The following is a 19399-nucleotide window of genomic DNA, read 5'->3' on the forward strand; positions in this document are numbered from 1 at the left end:
CATTGCCTTTTATACTGAACCCATAATGGATGATCCTGGAAATCAGCATAATGGATGATCCTAGAAATCCTTCACTTTATTTAATGTAATAATTATTTTCTGTTCTCTTTCTCAAACTCAAAAAAATTGGAGAAATGCCAGTTATAAAATTAAACAACAATGTTTAATTTTATTAAACTTTTTATATACTTCTAAGCCAGGGAGAGTATTAAAAAGGCAACAAAAAGGAAATTCATAAAATCCCTTAAGTTTCTGACTGAGAGCAATTGTGGAGATTATGCATCTTCATTGCACTTACTGAATAACATGGAAGGTAGAGGGGGAAAAAAATTTCTGGGAAAAAAAATGTTCTTCCCCAAAATATGTAGTTAAAGAAGAGGCTTATCTGAGTTAAAGCAAATGGGAAAAGCTCCCAAACAAATCTGAAAAACCCAACTCTACAAACCAAAAAGCCCCAAAAGGGAAAAAAATTGGTTCATCAGTTGTTTATGGTGCATAGATAGAAATACTGATTCCAGTGAAGGGAGAAAGCAGGATAAGGATGGGATAAGCTGAAGCTGGTTTGAGGTGTTTATGAGTGACAGATCTACAGGGCAGCTTTGGCTAGGAATCCTAATCCATCTTCCCTTTGCCTTTTCTGCTAATTTTCTTGGCCATCTGCAAGCCTGTTTGATTCACTAAAATCACAGAAAATTACCCAACCATAAAGAAGCAAAAGTTGCTCGCTTTTTATTTTCTCCCTTCCGATGTTAGTGATTTACATTTGTTCATTTAAGGGGAGGAAGTAAGGCTGTGTAGCTAGAAGGAAAGAGAGGAATTAAGTGCTGGGGATGGGAAAGAAATGTTGCTAGACTGTTCTCTGTAGGAACAAGATGTTAATCAGCTCATTGTCCTGTGGAGGGTAGGCTCAGGGTGGATAAGGTCATGTGAACTTAAGCTCAAGCTTAAGTGCTTGTTGTGGTTTAATGCCAGCCAGCAACTGCGTCCCACCCAGTTTCTCACTCATTCCCTCACCTGCAGGATCCAGGAGAGAATTGGAAGAGTAAAAGTGAGAAAACTCCTGGGCTGAGATAAAGGCAGTTTAATGGGGAGAGCAAAAGCAAAACAAGAAATCAATTCACTGCTTCCCATGGGCAGGTGTGTGTTCAGCAATGCTAAATTGGCAAAAAAAAACCCCAGACCAAAAATCTATGCCTTAGCTAGGTAAGGAAAGCTGGGGACTATGTGATCAGGATCATGTTCCCAGAAGACAAAAGCCTGGGAAAGAGGAGGAAGATCCTTCACTTGCAGCAGTGGTAAGGAAGCAGATCAGCTCCCTCCTAACATGTAGTATCACCCTCAAAGTGACAGAGGAATTCTAAATAGAAACAAACAGACTCTTATTTGAATAGCCCTGAGCATGAGACCATTGTGTTGTGCATTAATGTATATATTCTCCAATCTGGTGGGTTTTTTTTTGTAAAACCAGTTATTCATATACCATGAGCTACTAACAACAGTGGGTCAGTTTGAAAATGCAAGACAGTTTTACAAAAACCTCTTTAGACATAGAACAGATACACAAGGATTTAAAGAACAGCTTAAATATGTATTGCTGCTACTCACAGCAGTTTGTGACTGAGCAAGTAAAGGACAATTTATGCCCATTTCCTAAAACACAGGAATTCTTCCCCCCAGCATTTTGGTATTTTTAAATGAATTTATCATCAAGTACAGGATAAGTGTCATTAACATTCACTTTCAACAAAGAAATGAGTTCATTGTTGTCTACATTAATTTAATTTATCACTCCAAGCAGAGACTGCACCATAGTGATTCCTAATAGACACAGAGTGATTTCTCCACACTAAGGAAGTGTTTTGCCCTTAAGAAATGATGTGTGGCTATTATTACCAAAAAGGAAAAAAAAAAGAAAAAGTTTTGATGTTGGTCTTTAGAGCAGCAATCTTCATATACAAAAGAAAAACCCTTCTAGGGTGACAGAGTAACTACTTGCTGTGAAGACCTTCACCTTACGCACAGTCTTCTAATCCCATTTAGGGAAATGGTGAAGGGTGAGTGTCCATAGGCTCTGAGAACTATCCTGAAACACTAATTATCCCACAAATGTAAAATAAAATAATTTAAGGCCATCATCTGGGATAATGGCAAGAATTTACTACATTATGTGACAGCAACAATCCTTTGGAACAACATTTGTAAATTCCTATATATTTTTTTAATATTATACTTTAATTTTTAAATCATGTAGAACACTTCTTTTGCAGGGTTCTCAGAAAGTACAGAGTAAAGAACAAGCAGTAGGAAAAAAATGTATTAGGTGCACCTCTAATGAAATCAGTCAATATCACCATCACTTTCTTAAAAATATCATTTTCTCTGCTCTTTTCTTTGTATGAACTAGTTGACAGCCTGAGGCAGCTGAAGATGGAACTTTGGGTTAGTCTAAACTATGAGGGTAAAGCATTACTTTTGTTTTCTGTGGGGGTAGAATTTTAATGTCACTTTTTTTTTAGTGGGCTGGCTTTTTAAAAAAAATTGCCATATGCCTATACAAGAAAATTGAAAGAGGTTTTTAGTACGTGGCAGAAAACAGCCAATGTATGCCCTTTTCTTTCCTTCCAGTTCAGCTGACCATGAAGGCATTGAACAAATAACTTTTAAAAGAAATGAATCAGGAATCCAAAATCAGTTTGAAAGGTGTGACTCTTACTTTATCAATGCCATGTGCTTTTTAGTTTAGCCATGGTTAATTCTATTTAAGTGAGGTGTTTAAGTACATATATGTATGCAGAGAGTGAAGGGATAACACCACCAGAAGTAGTGTGTAACTAATTTCTAAGTAAGGGACCTTTGTATGTTTGTCTCAAATTTATAAGATGCACACCCTGAAAATTGCAATACATTAGAGATTATATCTCTTCATTGTCTGTGAGTGATATATTAACAGTACAGTCTCTTTTCATTCACTGTCTCCTTGGAACATCTCAGAGGTTGCTATAGGATCATTAAATATTAAAGTTTCCCTTCTATCCATGAATCAAAGCCAGACTATGCAAATTTTGTTTTTCAGGTCCATCCCATAGTCAGATTATAATATATTCATGAAATGTAAGACCTATTTTTAGCTGGATTTTTCATGTTTACATATTTTAGAGAACAAAGTGCACTGAAGTTAGAGGATACTATTCAAAACTTGGAATCCCAAGTCACAATTTTCCAACAACTTTTCCTTCTTGCTAAGCAGACTTGTCTCACATGTTTAGACTAGGCTAGGAGTTCTTAAGTAGATTTTAATTTTTATTTAATAGTATTACTCAGGATAATTAAAATTCAGTGAGTAATGGTGCAAAAAGAAAAGGGCTTTGTGTTCAAACCTTTATCATTGATTTAGGGGAGAGATTGTGGTGTAGAACTTTCTCAGGAGGGACAGGCTTCTCTCTGGTGCCCAGTGACAGGACCTGAGGGAACAGCTTGAAGCTGTGTCAGGGAGGTTCAGGTTGGACATCTGGACAAAGTTCTCTATCCAGAGAGTGGCTGGGCACTGGAACAGGCTCCCCAGGGAAGTGGTCACAGCACCAAGTCTGACAGAGCTCAAGAAGTGATTGGGCAATGCTTTTGGGCACCTTGTGGGACTCTTGAGGCTGTCCTGTGTGAGGCCAGGAGTTGCACATTGATGTTCATTGTGGTCCTTTGAACTCAGGATATTCTGTAATTCTATGATTCCATGATGACTATGTTTTAATTCATATTACAGTCAATGTTTGGACTTCCCCACAGCTTTCTGTGAGATATAACACATGGCTTAAGAATGATGTATCTTCCTTTCGATATGAAATGGGAGTAAAAGAAGTTTAAGGAAAAAAAAAAAAGTTTTGATGTTGGTCTTTAGAGCAGCAATCTTCATATACAAAAGAAAAACCCTTCTAGGGTGACAGAGATGTATTTTAGGGTTGCTATCTGCAGTCTGGTAAAAGCTTTATGTTTTATAGTATTTTATTAATACAGAATGAGTGCTTTGCTTTATACAAACTATCCTAGCCAAGAGTTATTGTGCTTGGTTATCTCGAGGTAGTTGCTTCTTGTTGAAAACAAGATGAATCATAGCTGATGGTGTACTAGAATTTGTATCTGTTCTTAGTAAATGCTTGACTTCTTTTAGGACCTAGCAGGGCCAAGTGCAGGGTGCTGCACCTGGGTTAGAGCAACCCCTGGTACCAATGCAGGCTGGGCATGAGCAGAGCCAGAGCAGCCCTGGGAGGAGGAGCTGGGGGTGCTGGTGGGTGAGAGGCTGGCCATGCCCTGGCCATTGGGAGCCCAGAGCCCCCCGTGTGCTGGGCTCATCCAGAGCCCCGTGGGCAGCAGGGCAGGGAGGGGATTCTGCCCCTCTGCCCCCTCTGCTGAGACCCCACCTGCAGGGCTGCATCAGCTCTGGGCTCCAGCACAGCAAGGACAGGGACCTGCTGGAGCCAGGCCAGAGCAGGCACCAAGGGGATCACAGGGATGGAGCAGCTCTGCTGGGAGGAAAGGCTGGGAGAACTGGGATTGTTCTGCCTGGAAAAGAGAAAGCTCTGGGGTGACCTCATTGCAGCCTTTACAGTACCTGAAGGGAGCCTTCAGGAGAGCTGGGGAGGGACTTTTTACAAGAGCCTGGAGTGACAGGACAAGGGGGAATGTCTTCAATGTGAACATGGAAAGCTTTAGATTGGATATTAGGCAGAAATTCTTCCCTGAGAGGGAGGTGAAGGTGGTGAGGCCCTGGCACAGGTTGCCCAGAGAAGTTGTGGCTGCCCCACCCTCACTCAAGGCCAGGTTGGATGGGGCTCTGAGCAACTTGGTCTAGTGGAAGGTGTCCCTCCCTATGGCAGGGGTGTTGGAATTAAATGATCTTTAAAGTCCTTTTCAATCCAAGCCATTCTATGATTCTGTGCTTTTCAAATTACATAGACAATTTTTTTAGTTATCAGTTTTTGCCTTGAGCAGACCAGTAAGAGAAACAAAACTGATCTACCAGATAGCTGTCCCTCTTCAAGAGTAAAATTGGAAACTACTTTTAATGTGTAAATGTCCCCATTAAAATCTTACCTTGTTTTGATTATTCTTTTAAAATACATATCTTTTCTGTAAAGTAAAAAGGAAGGAGTTAAATGGAAGCTGAAAGGAGCTTACATGAAAACAAGAGATTACTCTATTGCAGTGGAATTAATCAAACAGAGATAAGACAGACCTATCTAATTTCAGATAGAAAGAATATCTTATCACAGTGGTTTCACTGACCTCACTTTTTAACTTTAAGAGGAAATGCCTCCAGTATGCAACCTTACACTGAGGAAAAAGAGCCAAAAAAAGTAGAAAGAACAGTATTATTGAGATTGCCAATGGATTTTTTTAACAGAATGTTTTTTTATTTTGCAGCCTCTGTGTCTTATAAAAACAAATCCAAATCACCAATTAGGCAAATTTTAGACTGTTTTTATTGCAAAAAAAGAGTTCAATGAGCCTAAATTAGTCTGGTGTGGCTATGAGTCTCAGTTCAGAAACCTGATCATAGGAGAAATGGCAGCAACATCCCCCAAATCATACACAGGAGAACAAACACAAAATTATGGATGCTTGCATGAATAAAAATGGCACTACTACACTTTTAAGATGCAATATTAAAGGAATCAAGTTTTGACAAGAATAGAAAAATAGTAGGATATTTTGTCTTGAAGTTCCTTAGTAGTCTCAGCAAACCCTATGGCCAAACCTCCCCAGCAGTAGAGTCATTCAGCTGAACTCTTCCACTCACTGGACCTCAACAAAGAAAGGGAGGAAGTGACAGAAAAAACCAACTCAGTTCTAGGAACAAGAACATGTTGTCATGGCACTGAGATTTAATGTGGCAGTGAGATTTAGCTGCTCTTCATATTACAATTTTGGCTTCTATCTAATTAGAGAAAAAATGGTGAAGGTACTGATCTACAAATAGACTCTTTGAACAGATTTTATAATGATACTTCCTCAGAAGACAGGAGAAAAAAACAGAATGGTTTTATCAGCTACTGTTGTAACTTAGGAGTAGAGATCTTATATTTTGATAAAATATTTGCTAAAACTCATATTACTTTCTTGCTTTATTGAAAAATATGAAAGAACAATGTGAGGCCAATAATTGCATTTCTCTTACATGTATTTTGTGGATTTTTTTTTTTTTTAGGGAGTAGGATTAGGAGTAATTTATTTCCTCAGATGTCTGCTAAATTACCTTTGTGTTCCTACTTTCCTCCTGGAATTGCCTTACTGCTCCTGCTCATGTCAGTTTTTATACATTACGTTTTTATTCCGTGTCTCCTGGCCTTTGTCTTTGCTTTCTTCACCAGTAATCACAAAACACAGCTTCTGACCCAGCCTAGCCATGCTGCTTGAGGAATCCTGTGTTAATTCCTATTTAATACCAGGTGTCTTACTAGTCAAAAGATTTGTACTTGTACTTTTTATTTGATCTGAAAGAAGAGTACTTAGCAATCCAAACTCCCTTTAAAAAGTCTTTGATTTATTTTCTAGATCATCAGATCAAGGATGATCTTGATGAGGGAAGTTACTATACATGGATAGAATAAAGATGTTTAGATAGGTACTTGTTAAGAACCTTCAAAAGAAACTAACAGCTAGAAACTGAACTCACACTGACTTGCAGCACTAATGAGGCTTCCACACAATTCCTTACAGCACTGTGAGGCACCTCTATATGATTTTGATAAGCTTGGCCTCAGAGAAACATTTTTTCTGCAAAATGGTTTTGCTCTTAACATTGAATAAAATTTGTTGAGTATTTTTAAAGCATTAAAATGATACAGAACAAATGAGACTTAGTATACAGTGGTATAAATCTGACCACCTACAGTTGCAGTAGAATATTCTTTTATATTGACAGGCAGAAGTTACTAGAGGTTATGAATGGATTAAAAAAAGTGGATAACTACTATACCAAAGCTGTTGCTGTCACTACTCTTTTGCTTAAATAGTCAGAATGTAAGAGACCACCAAAATAAAGTTGAGATGCCAAACACACAGTGATGCCTCTCAAATAAAAGAAGTACAGTTAGAGTTCTAATGATAACATTTTCCCTTTAAACATTTGGAATTAAAAATAGAAAATTTCCTACTGTCAGTGCCTGAAGTGCATATGACAGCAATCCTACTGTTCAGCTTAATGAGCCTGTCAGTCTAGAATATTAAGCAGTTTGATTTAAGCATCTTAAATATGATGTAGATCTAAAACGTTCATGGTAAGCAAGACTTTTGAAAATGTAATAAGGGACACTTTTTCTATATAAAAGAACCATCTATCATCTACTATTTGCCTAGATTATGAAAGGTGGTTATTAATTATTACAGCTTTGATTTCTAGGGACTTAAAGAATTCAAATCCAAAATTTCCAATGTATTTTAAGATGCTTCAAGACATCCATGTAAGATACCAGAGGTTCTTCACATTCACTTGCTGTCACTCAGCATTCTTTTTTTTTTTTTTTTCCTCATTTTGACACTCTTTTAAGGAGTATTTTCCTCAATTGTTTGGTCCACCACTGTCATTTCACTTGGCAGTATTTGAATTAAGTCATTGCCTTAGAATCCAGGATTTAGTGCCTTAGATGCTGTAGCCTTCTTGTGGGACTTTTGCATCTGTAATGTTATTTCTGGTGGAAGAGACATCTCGGTGTGTATCAGACACCAGCTTCCTTCTTTTTGTTGTGTTGGTGTTAAGGAAGGCTTATATCAGTTTTCTACATATTCCTTGTCCAAGACATGATTTATGCAACTGGAAACTTTTCTGCAAATATGCTGATGTGTTCTGGCCTCCACAAAATTTTAGAAATATAATCCTTTAGATTTTCATGTTAAGTAGTTTAAGGGTAGACACTGCAAATTATTGATGGCTAAGATTTAAGCTCCTCCCTGACTCAGGAGACGTTGTGCATTTCATTTGTGCAATGTGGATTTATGTTCATTTGTAAATTAATAGATTCAAACTTCTACCAGAGCATATGTGGAATCACTGACCAACTTCCAGGCCATGTGTTAAGGAAATTAGGTAGAATCACAGAATCACAGAATGGTTTGGGTTGGAAGGGACACCCTCCACTAGACCGAGTTGCTCAGATCCCCATCCAGCCAGAGGTGGGGCATCTACAACTTCTCTGGGAAACCTGTCCCAGTGCCTCACCACTCTCACAGTACAGAATTTCCTTCCTAATATCTAACCCAAACCTGTCCTCTTTCTGCTTGAAGCCATTCCCCCTTGTCCTATCACTACAGTTTCTGATCAAAGGGAAAAATGGATTTATGGAGGGAAGAAAGGAAAAAAGTGGTACTCAGATCTCTAAGCCAGTACTACTTGTGATGACATAACCAGCTCTATTCTACGCCTGCAGAAGCACTGAAGAACAGTGGTGGCCAACAGTAAAAGAACAGTGGATTTTAAGCCAATTTTTCTTTGAAATAGAGGTCACTTGAAAGGTTCTCGACAATTCCCAGAGGGAAAATTTCTCAGGTGGTCTGCTGCATTATTTAAAATTATTAGAGATCAGCTGTGCTACTTCTTCTAAAGGATATTGGAAAAGACTTGAAGTGTTTTTTTGTTATATAAGAATTCAAGTCCTGTAAGCACTTATGGAAGTTTTTGAAATAAATTCTGGTCAAATTTAGATGAGATAATCTCCTTCCTTCTATTCTTCAGGCTGGACTGTTGGGGTTTTTTTATAGCAAAATAATAAATCCTGCATGTGTCTTCATTATTTGGTGCCACCTACATATCTATAAGTTTTATTACAAAATTCTGAATTTAATATGTATTGGTATTTACCCTTTTTTACTTAAAAATAATCTTGTAGCTTCCCTCATTGTCTCATATGCTTTAAATCTGACATTTCAATAGATATGCCACTTACAGATTAAAGAGCATGTTTTTTTGTTGGGTTTTATTTTGTTGTTTTTTTTTTTTTCCCTTGGGAGATGATAAAAAGTAATTTTTTACATAACTTTTTTCTAGAATTGTGGAAGACACATTTCTTTTAGAAAATCTTTTGGCAGGTAATGGGGCAGTGGGGTTTAATTACTATTTATATTACAGAAGTCCACAGATACACAGTCCTGGTAACAGGATCTCATTGTGGTAGATGCTGTTGAAACCCAATTCTTTCCTCATTCCCGAGATAAGAACCTTCTGGGCCATGGCAGTGCAAAATGCTCTATTCTTCTCCAGGTTGTCCTAGAGTGCTGAGCTATTGCTGATTGTCTGGTTGAGATAAGCTTACAATGTGTTTCTCTTGTCTACAAGGAGCTGACTGTAAAATAATTTAAGTGGGAATCAAGTAATAACTTGTGGTCACCATCATCGCGGGCAAGGTTTGAACTGGTGCCTGAGATTGAAATGTGCTAAATTCCACCATCAGCGCAGCAATGCAAGCTGTACAATGAATAGGAAAAAAGAAGGAAAACCCTATTTTTTGTTGTGTGGGTAGAGTGCTTTACATGTGAGAGAGTCTTCCTAGCTGTGGCAGCAAGCAGCTCTGAGGTAATTGCTATTTTGTGTTTCAGTTCAGAGACAGACGTTCAAATGAGTCATTGGCTTCTGTGTTCTGAGCTGGCCCCTTTGCATGTTCAGTTTTATTGGTTTTAAAGGGGCTGGGTACTGGCACAGCTGCTCCCAGTATAATGGGATATCAGCATAGAGGAAAACATTCCCACGTATTTTTTTCTGGTAAAAGTTTGGTGATTTTATATACAATTTAAGCAATCAAATCCTATAATGGCTTTAGCTGCAGTATATACAAAATATGATAGCTCCTCTAGTGAGTCTACAAGATACTGGATGTTTACATTTGTCTGTATTCAACATTTTGATTAAATGCATACTTTTTAAGGAGAAGTCTTGCTCTGAGGTTTCAAGTTTTTTCTTGTTTTATGTTTCTTTTCCATTTACTTTTGAAATTTGTATGAGTCTTGACCACTCTTCTAGTCTGCCGTGCATGGGAAAGATATTAGCCCAAATTCTGCTGTGGGAACTCTCTATGTTTCAGCTGTCTTTAATAGGATCACACCTCTAAAAATAAGTCATATACTCATATAAAAATTTAGATAGAAAACTAAATTACATCAGCAGTGAAAAATCATACTACTGAAACATCAATTCTAATTTGAAAGCATTTCTTGAGACAATGTAAAATGTAATTCTATTGCTGAAGTGAGGCAAAGCTGTTGTGGGACAAAACTAATATAGAAGTCTGACAAATATTGTTAATAATCCACTGATATGTATAACTGATGAGAACAGTGTTGACAGCACCATATTGCAAAAAAAGAATCATAACCTGCTGGGAACATTACAAATCCACTGGTAGGCCCAAACACAACCCTCTAATGTTGTTAGGGGTGCCACCACAACGATGGGCCAGATTCTTGGGAGCTGACATCTTCATAAATCAGAGGGTCTCTGCTTCCACAACTGGTCCTTGCTTTGACTAATAAATGATTACATTTGAGGACAGTAATAAAGCAGAAATTATGCTAAGCCTAACCTATCTGTGCCAAGGGCACTTTGGAGGCCAGAGGTAACAAAGGGAATGCGCTGTCTTCTACAGGACAATCACTATGGAATCCAGCTAAATTCAAAAGCCATTTAAGATTGAACAACAATACTGGATGTGTCTATTAGAATTTCCAAGTAAATTGACTTGTTAATGACATAATAAATCTTGTTTCCTACCTTATTAAATTAAACACTGCCTATTATAAGAATATTTGCCCATCTACAAATGGGTATCAACATAATGGACATTCACACATGGGTCTACTTTTATGAATTTTGGCCCTGTTAACATATCATATAATAAAATCACAGAATTTTTAAGGTTGGAAAAGACCTCTAAGATATCAAGCCCAACTGTTAACTTATATACATATTATAGTTACACATTTCCATTTTAAAAGCTGTAATTAAAGTGTAAATATTGTTGGCTAATCTAGTTGGCTGTCAATAAGCACTTGTTATGGAAAGTGTGACATATGTCACTTAATAAGAGAGCATAACATGCTATTTCTAATATAATTATGTAGGAATATGGAGCTCAGTTTAAGACTTGTTTGTGTATCATTGTGTACAGTTAGAAGTGTGTTGAAGTATAGCCTGATTTTCTGATCCTTGGAAGTCAGGGTGCAGTAGCTACACTTGATTTCACATGAATCCATCTGATCGCACTATGAAAAAATAAATTTTTCTAGTGAGAATTTCACTTTTCCATCTCTCCTGTAGTCAGAGTAAGATTTTATCACCTTCCAGTTATTAATTTTAAATGCCTATTCTTTTTTGGAATTACACAATGACCACCTCATGTCCCCCTGGAAAGCCAAACTGTCTTTGGAGATTAAGTTTACCTTGTCACTTAAGGAATGGTTTTGGGGTTTTGTGTCAATTAGGGCAGAGTGCATTTTTGTTATTTTTTACTTAAAATGAATGTCCAGATAGTGGACACACTGTTAAAAGAATAAACCAAATTACTCTTGGAGACCTATTTTATTTCTAGTTGATGGAATGTGTCTTTGATGTTCTTATTTACACAGATCATAATTGGTGCCTTCATCTTATTAAAGTAATTGACTTTAACTTCATTAGAAAAAGAAATGCATAATTTACAGATTTCTGGATATAAGAGAGGGAATAGAAGTTCCTGATGCAGCAGACAGGCACACTGACAGCTCTTACAATCAGGAGATATTTTAAGATAGACCAGTATGAAAATATTAGTGTGTAAGAGGAAGTTTCTGACATGGGGAATGCCCAGCTAGATGTAGTCAGGGGAAGGACTGAAAGGGATGCAGTGTGACCTGCTGCAAATAATGAATTCATGCTGCAGTCTGCTGTGGAGACAGTAATAAGCCTGATGTGCCACTTACTGCACTTGGCAGAAAGGTTATTAATTCTATATACTGCAGTTCCAAAGGAAAGTGTTTCCAATCAAAAGAGAGCAAGGAATGTGCCTCTACTCCTGTAATGTTCACTCTTCAGTCTGCACAGGAATCTCTCAGCAGAGGCTCCTCTTATTTCTACAGGCTTAAAATTGAGGAAAATCAAGCAATTCTTCTGTTTATAGCTTGCATGTGCAGTTTTATGTAATTTCTGTAATAGAAGTGAGCGCTACTGAACACTTGAGTACACAATTCTCTACTAAGAAACATTGGTGTTTGGTGTAAAACAAAGTACACTGGCATGATTGGAGCTTTATCAGTATTGCCAGCCACAGAATCATGGAACAATGGAAAAATGTGGGTTAGAAGAGACCCCTGGAGATCCTCTAGTCCAGCTCAAAGCAGGTTCACCTTCATTGTCTAGGACATTGTCCAATTGAACTCTGAGTATCTCCAGGGACAGCGATTCCACAGTCCCCTCAGGCACCTGTTTGTAATTCCTGTTTCCTGACACCTGAATACAAAACTTCCCACATTGCAGTGAAGTATTTGTGCTTATTACCTGCTCTGGATCTCACTCTAAAATAATCAAGTGGCACTTATTTTAGGTGAGGCTTTTTTAATGATTATCAAGAAAGAATCTTTCTTTTACCAGTTTTTGCACATTTAATGAGCTGTGGATGTAAACCCTAAATTGAGCATAAGATGTCTATGAAAATCTTGCAACAATTTAATTTGCCAAATATTTATCTTACCAATGATGTAGATCATTCTTATAATTGTGGTAAGCACTGTAGCTGTACTAGTAACTAAAAATAGTGCAGACATACTGACTCAGTCTAGCAAAGTAAGGACATTTCAAAATAGGGTTCTTGGTGGTGCTTGATGGGTAGTTCCAGAGAAAAACTCTGAATTCAGATGCCACAACTCAGGAATTTTTTAATGTTGTAGCAGAAGGTGACACTCTGTGCTGCAAGAGACACCTGTGAGACAGAGGAAAAAGCAAATGCTTCTGCCACTATTTTTTTTTTTTTTTATTCTTTTTTAAATCCACAAAGGTGGTTTAAGAAAAACAGATTAGTCAGAGTTATCCAAGTTATGGTATGCAGGAAAACTATTATTCAGGGGGCTTTCTGAGACATATCTAGCCACAGTACCTACACTGTTTCTACCAATATGTCTCCTTTTCCTGGACCCAGCTCCCGATTTCCCTCTCATCTTCCTGTGGAAGACCTTATTGATTGTAGCAGGAATAATAATCATGCTTCAGCATTTATAAGGATTAAAATCTATAAATTCTGTTCTCTCATCATGTATTCAATAGTCAGATGGCATCAGAAGCCAGTGACCTGGAACAGAAAAGCACAGAGGAAGACAAAAGTCTGTTCTCTGGGAAGGACCATGCTCACTGTGTCATTTTTCTTCCTTTCTCTTTATGTGTTTCTGATGCTGCCTAACATTACATACTCTGAATCAGTCTGTGGATCTGCCTTTTGCTCTATTCCAGAGTCTAGAAGGACCAGGCTCTTAACTTAGTTGCCTACATTTAAATTAGGCATCATGTGTATATTTTTTGATATTTAAGACCTCTTTTCACTTTCAGTAATTGACTGGTGAATAGCTCTGGTATCCACCAGAAATTCTGTATGATCCACCTCAACTTCAACCTTTCTTCTTTCAGATGATAACAAGAGGGGTTTATGGCAACCAGAAAATAGAGTATTTTATATACACGTGTAACACTAGAAATTGTAATTTTGGTTTAGAAGAAAAATTCTGTGAATGGTTGAAAATAGAGGGCTATGCTTAGAGCACTGGTTTTTTAAGCACTGGATGCAATCTTTCATACACTAAATATTTCTTTTAATGCAGATGTATAGGTCTAGGAATCAGTTATATGAAATATCAGACTGGGAAAGCAATGAAACTTTTACTTGTAACACTGACAAATCTGATCTCACTGCTGCTTTACCAGATTAGTCCTGCCTGACTTGATGGCTGACCTGAGTATGAATTAGTCCAAACTTACTGTGCCATTTCCTGTTCAAAAGTCTCCTCTCAACAACACCCTTTGAACTGAAGCTTTATGTGCACTGCTCCTGACAAGTCTTTTCCTCATCCTGCCCGCACAAGTATTTAATCAGGTGGCATATTGCTCGTGGCCAAACAAATAGTTGGCACACTCAGTTCCTCTGTACAGACTTTGCTATTCAAGCAGAGAACATCTGTCCTGTTGGCCATGCTCACTGGAGGTTATTGAAAGAGCAGAGAGACAAGCATATGTTTTTTTATTCCAGTATTGGACCACATCTCAGAATGGAAGCACACACTGTTCCTGGCAAACCCTGCTCACAGGCCAGTGACTCTGACCTGTGACTTGTCCTGTGCTTGTAAACCATAACACATTTGTACCTCTGCTCTACTGATCCTGCACATCCTTGGATGACCTTTGATTTTATTTTGGGGAACTGCTAAATCTTCTCAAAGGAAAAAAAAAAAAATCAGTGATACACACATGAGCAAAATCTATGCATGAAAAAGCTTGGTTGAATTTGGCTGAAACTTTTCAAAGTTTTATTTAGAAAGTGTTTAATAGTTGAAAAGTGGTATTCTCTGGAAGTGAATGAATAAAATAGGAGCTATAATGGATAATCCACTGATTTTACTGGGAGTGTTTGTATAGGTCATTACACTCTTCTATGGCTACCTCTGTACCTAAGGGTTTTGAAGACTGTATATATCTATAAAGTGTTCTGGCCTACATCAACTATTATTAAATTTATCTTAAATTTATTTGAGAAGCAGGAAAAGAACTGTACATTGTTAAGCTATTTACAATTTAAAACTTTGCTTTGAACAAGTCAGCATGTTCAGTAGCACCATGGTATTTCAAATGTCCACTAAAAAGGGAAATATTCTTCAATATTTCATGTATTTTATACAGACTGGCACTGGGTAGTTATGGTCCTTTTGTTTTGCCAATTCACAAACACAATGACAAAGAAGAACTTTGGGATCACTTTAGCCTAATTAGTCTTATAGCTTTCTTCATGAAGTAATCTTCAGGTGTAGTAATATATGATTAGCATGGAAGGGAGCAGATTCCTCTCCTCTCCTCTGCTTTGGTGAGACCTCACCTGCAGGGCTGCATCCAGCTCTGGGTTCCCAGCACAGCAAGGACAGGGACCTGCTGGAGCCAGGCCAGAGCAGGCACCAAGGGGATCACAGGGATGGAGCAGGCAAATTAAAGGCTGAGAGAATTGGGATTGTTCTGCCTGAGAAAGAGAAGGCTCTGGGGTGACCTCATTGGGACCTCCCAGTACCTGAAGGGAGCCCACAGGAAAGATGGAGATGGACTTCTTGACAAGAGGATCGAGGGATAGGACAAGGGGGAAGGGCTTTAAACTGAGAGAGAGTAGGCTTATATTAGACATTAAGAAAAAAATGGTTTATTGTGAGGGTGGTGAGGCCCTGGCCCAGGTTGTCCAGAGGAGCTGTGGATGCCCCATCCCTGGAAGTGTTCAAGGCCAGGCTGAATGAACCCTGAGCAACCTGGTCTAGTGGAAGGTGCTCCTGCCCGTGGCAGGGGGTTCAGAACTGACCTTTTAAGTCCCTTCCAACCCAAACCATTTTGTGATTCTATGGTATTTATCTGCAGGGCATATTGTGAGTATTAGGGGACACCATTCCTGATTAGCATCAAGAGGCGTTGGAGTTGTTACCTGGCTTTGTATGAAGTCTCCATAGTAATTTCAGACACTTAAAAACCCCTGACACTGCAACGTTTGGGTAGGGTAAAATAGCTGTCACTGACTGCACACAAGAACTAAGGAAGAATTAACTTGCAGACCATTTATGGGAGTATGTGTGGGCAGCAGAAATTATGCACAGATACGGTTCGGATCCTTTGCGTGAAGAAATTATTAAATGAATAAATCTCTCTCTAGCATATTCAAAATAAAGGTGGGGGGAAAAAAGAAAAAGGAAGAAAGCAAGGCGAGATGAAACCTTTGGGGACCCCCAGAGCCGCGGCGACAAAGGCAGCGCGGGGGCGGCCGCTGCCCGCAGCCCGGCAGTAGGGGGCGCTCGGGCTTCACCGTGAGGCGCTGCCGCCGGCCCGGGCGGGCGGGACAGCGGGGCCGCCCCGGCCGTGTGTGTGGGAGACCCTGAAGGGGCATCTGTGTCCCAGCGCGGCGTGTGTGCGACCCCTTAGCGGGGTTCGTGTGTGCCCTTAACGGGGTGTCTGTGACCCCTGGCGTGTGTGCGACCCCGTAACAGGGTGTCTGTTCCTCCTTAACGGGGTGCCTGTGTCCCTGTAATGGGGTGTCTGTGACCATTCATTTGGTGGTTATGTCCCTCTAACCGGGTGTCTGTGCCCCTCCGGGGTGTCTGCGCATCCCCAGCGGGGCGTCCGTGTCCCCTCTGGGGGGTGTGTGACCCCTCAGCTGTGTCTGTCATCGCCGGGGTGTGTGTGACCCCTTTAGGGGCGTCTGTGCCCCATCACGGGCTACCCCTCACATGGTGTGTGTCCCCATCGCGGGGTGTCAGTGCTCCCCTCACTGGGTATCTTTGTCTCTCTCACGGGCTGTCTCAGACCCCTCACGGGATCTCTGTGCCCCCTCTCGGGGTCTGCCCGGCTCCGGCACCGGGAGCCGCTTACAACCCGCTTTCCTCCGCGTGGCTCCTTCCCCCGTGTCCCTCCCTCTCTCTGCTGTGGTGCTTCGGGGTTTGTTCCGAGCGTCTGTGGGAGAGGGGCTGTTCTCCCGGCTCCTGGGGGGCGAAGGCGGCTCGTTCTCCCGGCTCCGTCACTGCCACCTCCGGGGACCTCCAAACTTTCCCTCTGGCGGGAGCTGCGCTGCATCCGAGGGGCCTAAGGGAGGCTGGAGGCTCCTGGGTTTCGGCAGAGCCCGCCGGCTCTGTGGGACACGTGCGACCTTTTGTTTTGTGTTTTATTTTATTTGCCACATTTCCTTCCTTTTCCACAGAGCGGGCCAGCAGAGAAATCCCTGGGGAATAGCCTTCCAAGGGTCTCACTCCCGAGCGCCTGCGTGCGCGCGCGAGAGGGAAAATGAATAATTAGAGAACAGTTCCATGAAAATCACTTACCGAAAAATTAGCTGCCCATTAAAGAGGAAGCGGTGAGGAGCAATCATGTAAATCCTACCTACACCCAACTGTAGAGGGGAGGCAGCGATCCTGATTCCCAGCCCTGCGGCTGCCTGCTGGCATCGCCGTCCCCATCTCCCTACCCCGGGAGGAGAGAGAGAGAGAGAAAGAGAGAGAGAGGGACGCGTGGGTGTGGAGCGCAGTGGTTTAGTCCACACCCCGCAGCCTCCCTTCCCCAGGCAGCCTCGGGAGCCGCGCTCATTCTCCTCCCTCTCCCTGCCAGCCGGTGTGTCCGCGCCGGCGGGAGGCGGAGGCGGCGGGAGAGGAGCGGAGCGAGGAGAGGAGCGGCGGAGTCCGGGGCCGCCCGGGAGAGCCGCGGCGTTGGGAGAGCCCCCAACTCCGCGCAGCCCCCGCCAGCGCTCGGCACCGCGCCGGGCTCCTGCCCTCATACAGTTCCCGCTCCGCTGCCAGTGAGGAGGGAGGTGCAGGGGACACGGCTTTAATTTTTTTTTTTTTCTTTCTTCATTATCTTTTTTCTCTTTTGAGGGGATGCTGAGAAAGCAAGCCGTTCCCCTCCCGTGTAGCACATTGCCTGGGCGTTCCTATTATGGAAGTTAAGTGAGAAACTCTGCAGCTTGAACTGATTTGGGGAGAGAAAGGGAGAGAGAAAGGGGGTAGGGGGAGGGCGAGAGCGAGAGGAAGGCAAAATAGCCGAACCAAACCAATGGTTTTCCTGCAAAGTGCCGGGAAGTTTGTGGAGCACTTTCTAGGAATCAGGTCCTTTCTCAGAGTCTCTCCTTGTCTTCCGAAGAAAGAGCTTGCTTTTGGATTGCCATGGATCCTAAAGAGAGTCTTAGACACACTTGAATAATTCCCCTGCTTGGGCTGGATTGGTGGGAATTTAGGAAGGAGCGTGTGTGCAAAGCAGAAGCCTTCGGAGCTCACTCGCTGCTCCTCTAATCTGTATGGATCTAAAAGTGTCACATTCAAGACCTTTGCATCTCCAGCTTCTGAATTGAAGATTTCCCTTTCCACTTTAAGTAGCTGCTAGGAAACTGAAAACTTTTGGACCTACCTCTTACTGGCTTTGGATACTTTTTTTCTTTTTTTTCTCTCTTTTTTTTTTTTCTTTTCTTTTTTTTTTAATCTCCGTGGAATTGGTCTCGCAAGCGATCGGGATTGTTTTTAATATGTCAAAATGGGTCTGCTGACGCCACTCCTGCTCTTCGGATTTGCGTTTTTACAAGTCTATGGTAAGTTCGCTTATTTTAGATATGTCATTTCTGTGCAGAAATCCCCTTCATCTGAATTTGATTTGGGACAGCACATGGATGGCATTATAAGCTTTAACGTTACAGAGCCCTAAGTTTGTTTCTGGTATAAAAATGGTATTTGGGGAGGGAGGGATCGGAAGAGGGAGAATGTATGTTTCCAATAAGCAGCTCTTCCCGTCTCCTAACTTAATGGAAAAGCAGCTTATGAATGGAATAATGTCAGCTTGAGGTGGCGAGCAAAGAGTAAAAAAAACTACCGTGATAAATCTTTTATTTGGGGGTGGGGAGCGGGAAGGGGGAAAGAGAAGCAGAGCGCTGTTGTAGCTGGTGTTACTTTGCCGCCTTCTATTGTTAAACTTTCCACGGGTAGAGCCAGCTGATGAAATAAATAGGTTAGCCCTGCCTGGGCTCCAGGTGAGGCGGACTGGCGGATTTCCAGAGTCCCTCAGCGCCTCGCTCGGCGCTGGCGAGCGGCGGGAAGGGAAGGAAGGGAGGGAAGGGAGGCGGGCAGGGAGCGCGGGGCGGCGGCGGCCCCGACCACCCCGCTCCGCCTCTCTCCGCCGAGCCGGGCAGGTGGGGCGGCAGCGTCCCCCCGGCAGCGCTGTGCTCATGCCGAGCTCCCCGGAGGGAGGGTTTGCATGAAGCTTTAGCGACGTCTGGGGAAAGGGTGGGTTTCCTCATGAACGCCCTCCCCCTCCCCTTTGGGTGTGCTCTGCAACGTTTCTTGCGGTTTCGAGTTTAAGTGCTGGATGGGGAGCTGTAAATTACCATCTCGGGGAAGCACGGTTTAGCAGGGCGAGAACTTCAGTGCAAGGGCAAATTGCCTTTCAGAGGAGGGGTGGGCGCTGTGCTGCTGCTCAGGCCGTGATACACCAGAGCAGCTCAAGCACACGACTAGGAGCGAACATCTACCGTGGGTGTGCTGGCCCCAATGCTCCACAGCCCGGCTAGCGCTGGGTGTTGGCAGCGCTAAACAGCCCTTTGCCTTTGAGGTGAATGCACTGTCTGGGACCCTGGATGTTTCTGCCTGTCTGTCAGAGCAAACTTTGTTCCAAGAAGCTGTTGGCAGC

At 41.6% G+C, this 19399-nt stretch overlaps 1 protein-coding gene across 14 annotated transcripts in view; it reads left to right on the plus strand.

Annotated features, from left to right (window-relative positions):
- The window catches only part of ROBO2 (roundabout guidance receptor 2), a 1036281-nt gene that overhangs the window by 575806 nt on the left and 441076 nt on the right, over nucleotides 1–19399 (plus strand). The window contains exon 1 of one of the 14 annotated variants that reach the window (XM_071433687.1): nucleotides 17290–18308. The exons of the other annotated variants lie outside the window; for them this stretch is intronic. Within the exon in view, the coding sequence (XP_071289788.1) occupies nucleotides 18254–18308 (55 nt within the window). The 5' untranslated portion in view covers nucleotides 17290–18253. Of the gene's footprint in view, nucleotides 1–17289; nucleotides 18309–19399 lie in introns of those variants that run through there. 14 annotated transcript variants of the gene reach the window in all.

Source organism: Agelaius tricolor, unplaced genomic scaffold (genome assembly GCF_023055355.1).
Source record: "Agelaius tricolor isolate 1412-34295 unplaced genomic scaffold, bAgeTri1.0.p SCAF_9, whole genome shotgun sequence".
NCBI lineage: Eukaryota > Metazoa > Chordata > Aves > Passeriformes > Icteridae > Agelaius > Agelaius tricolor.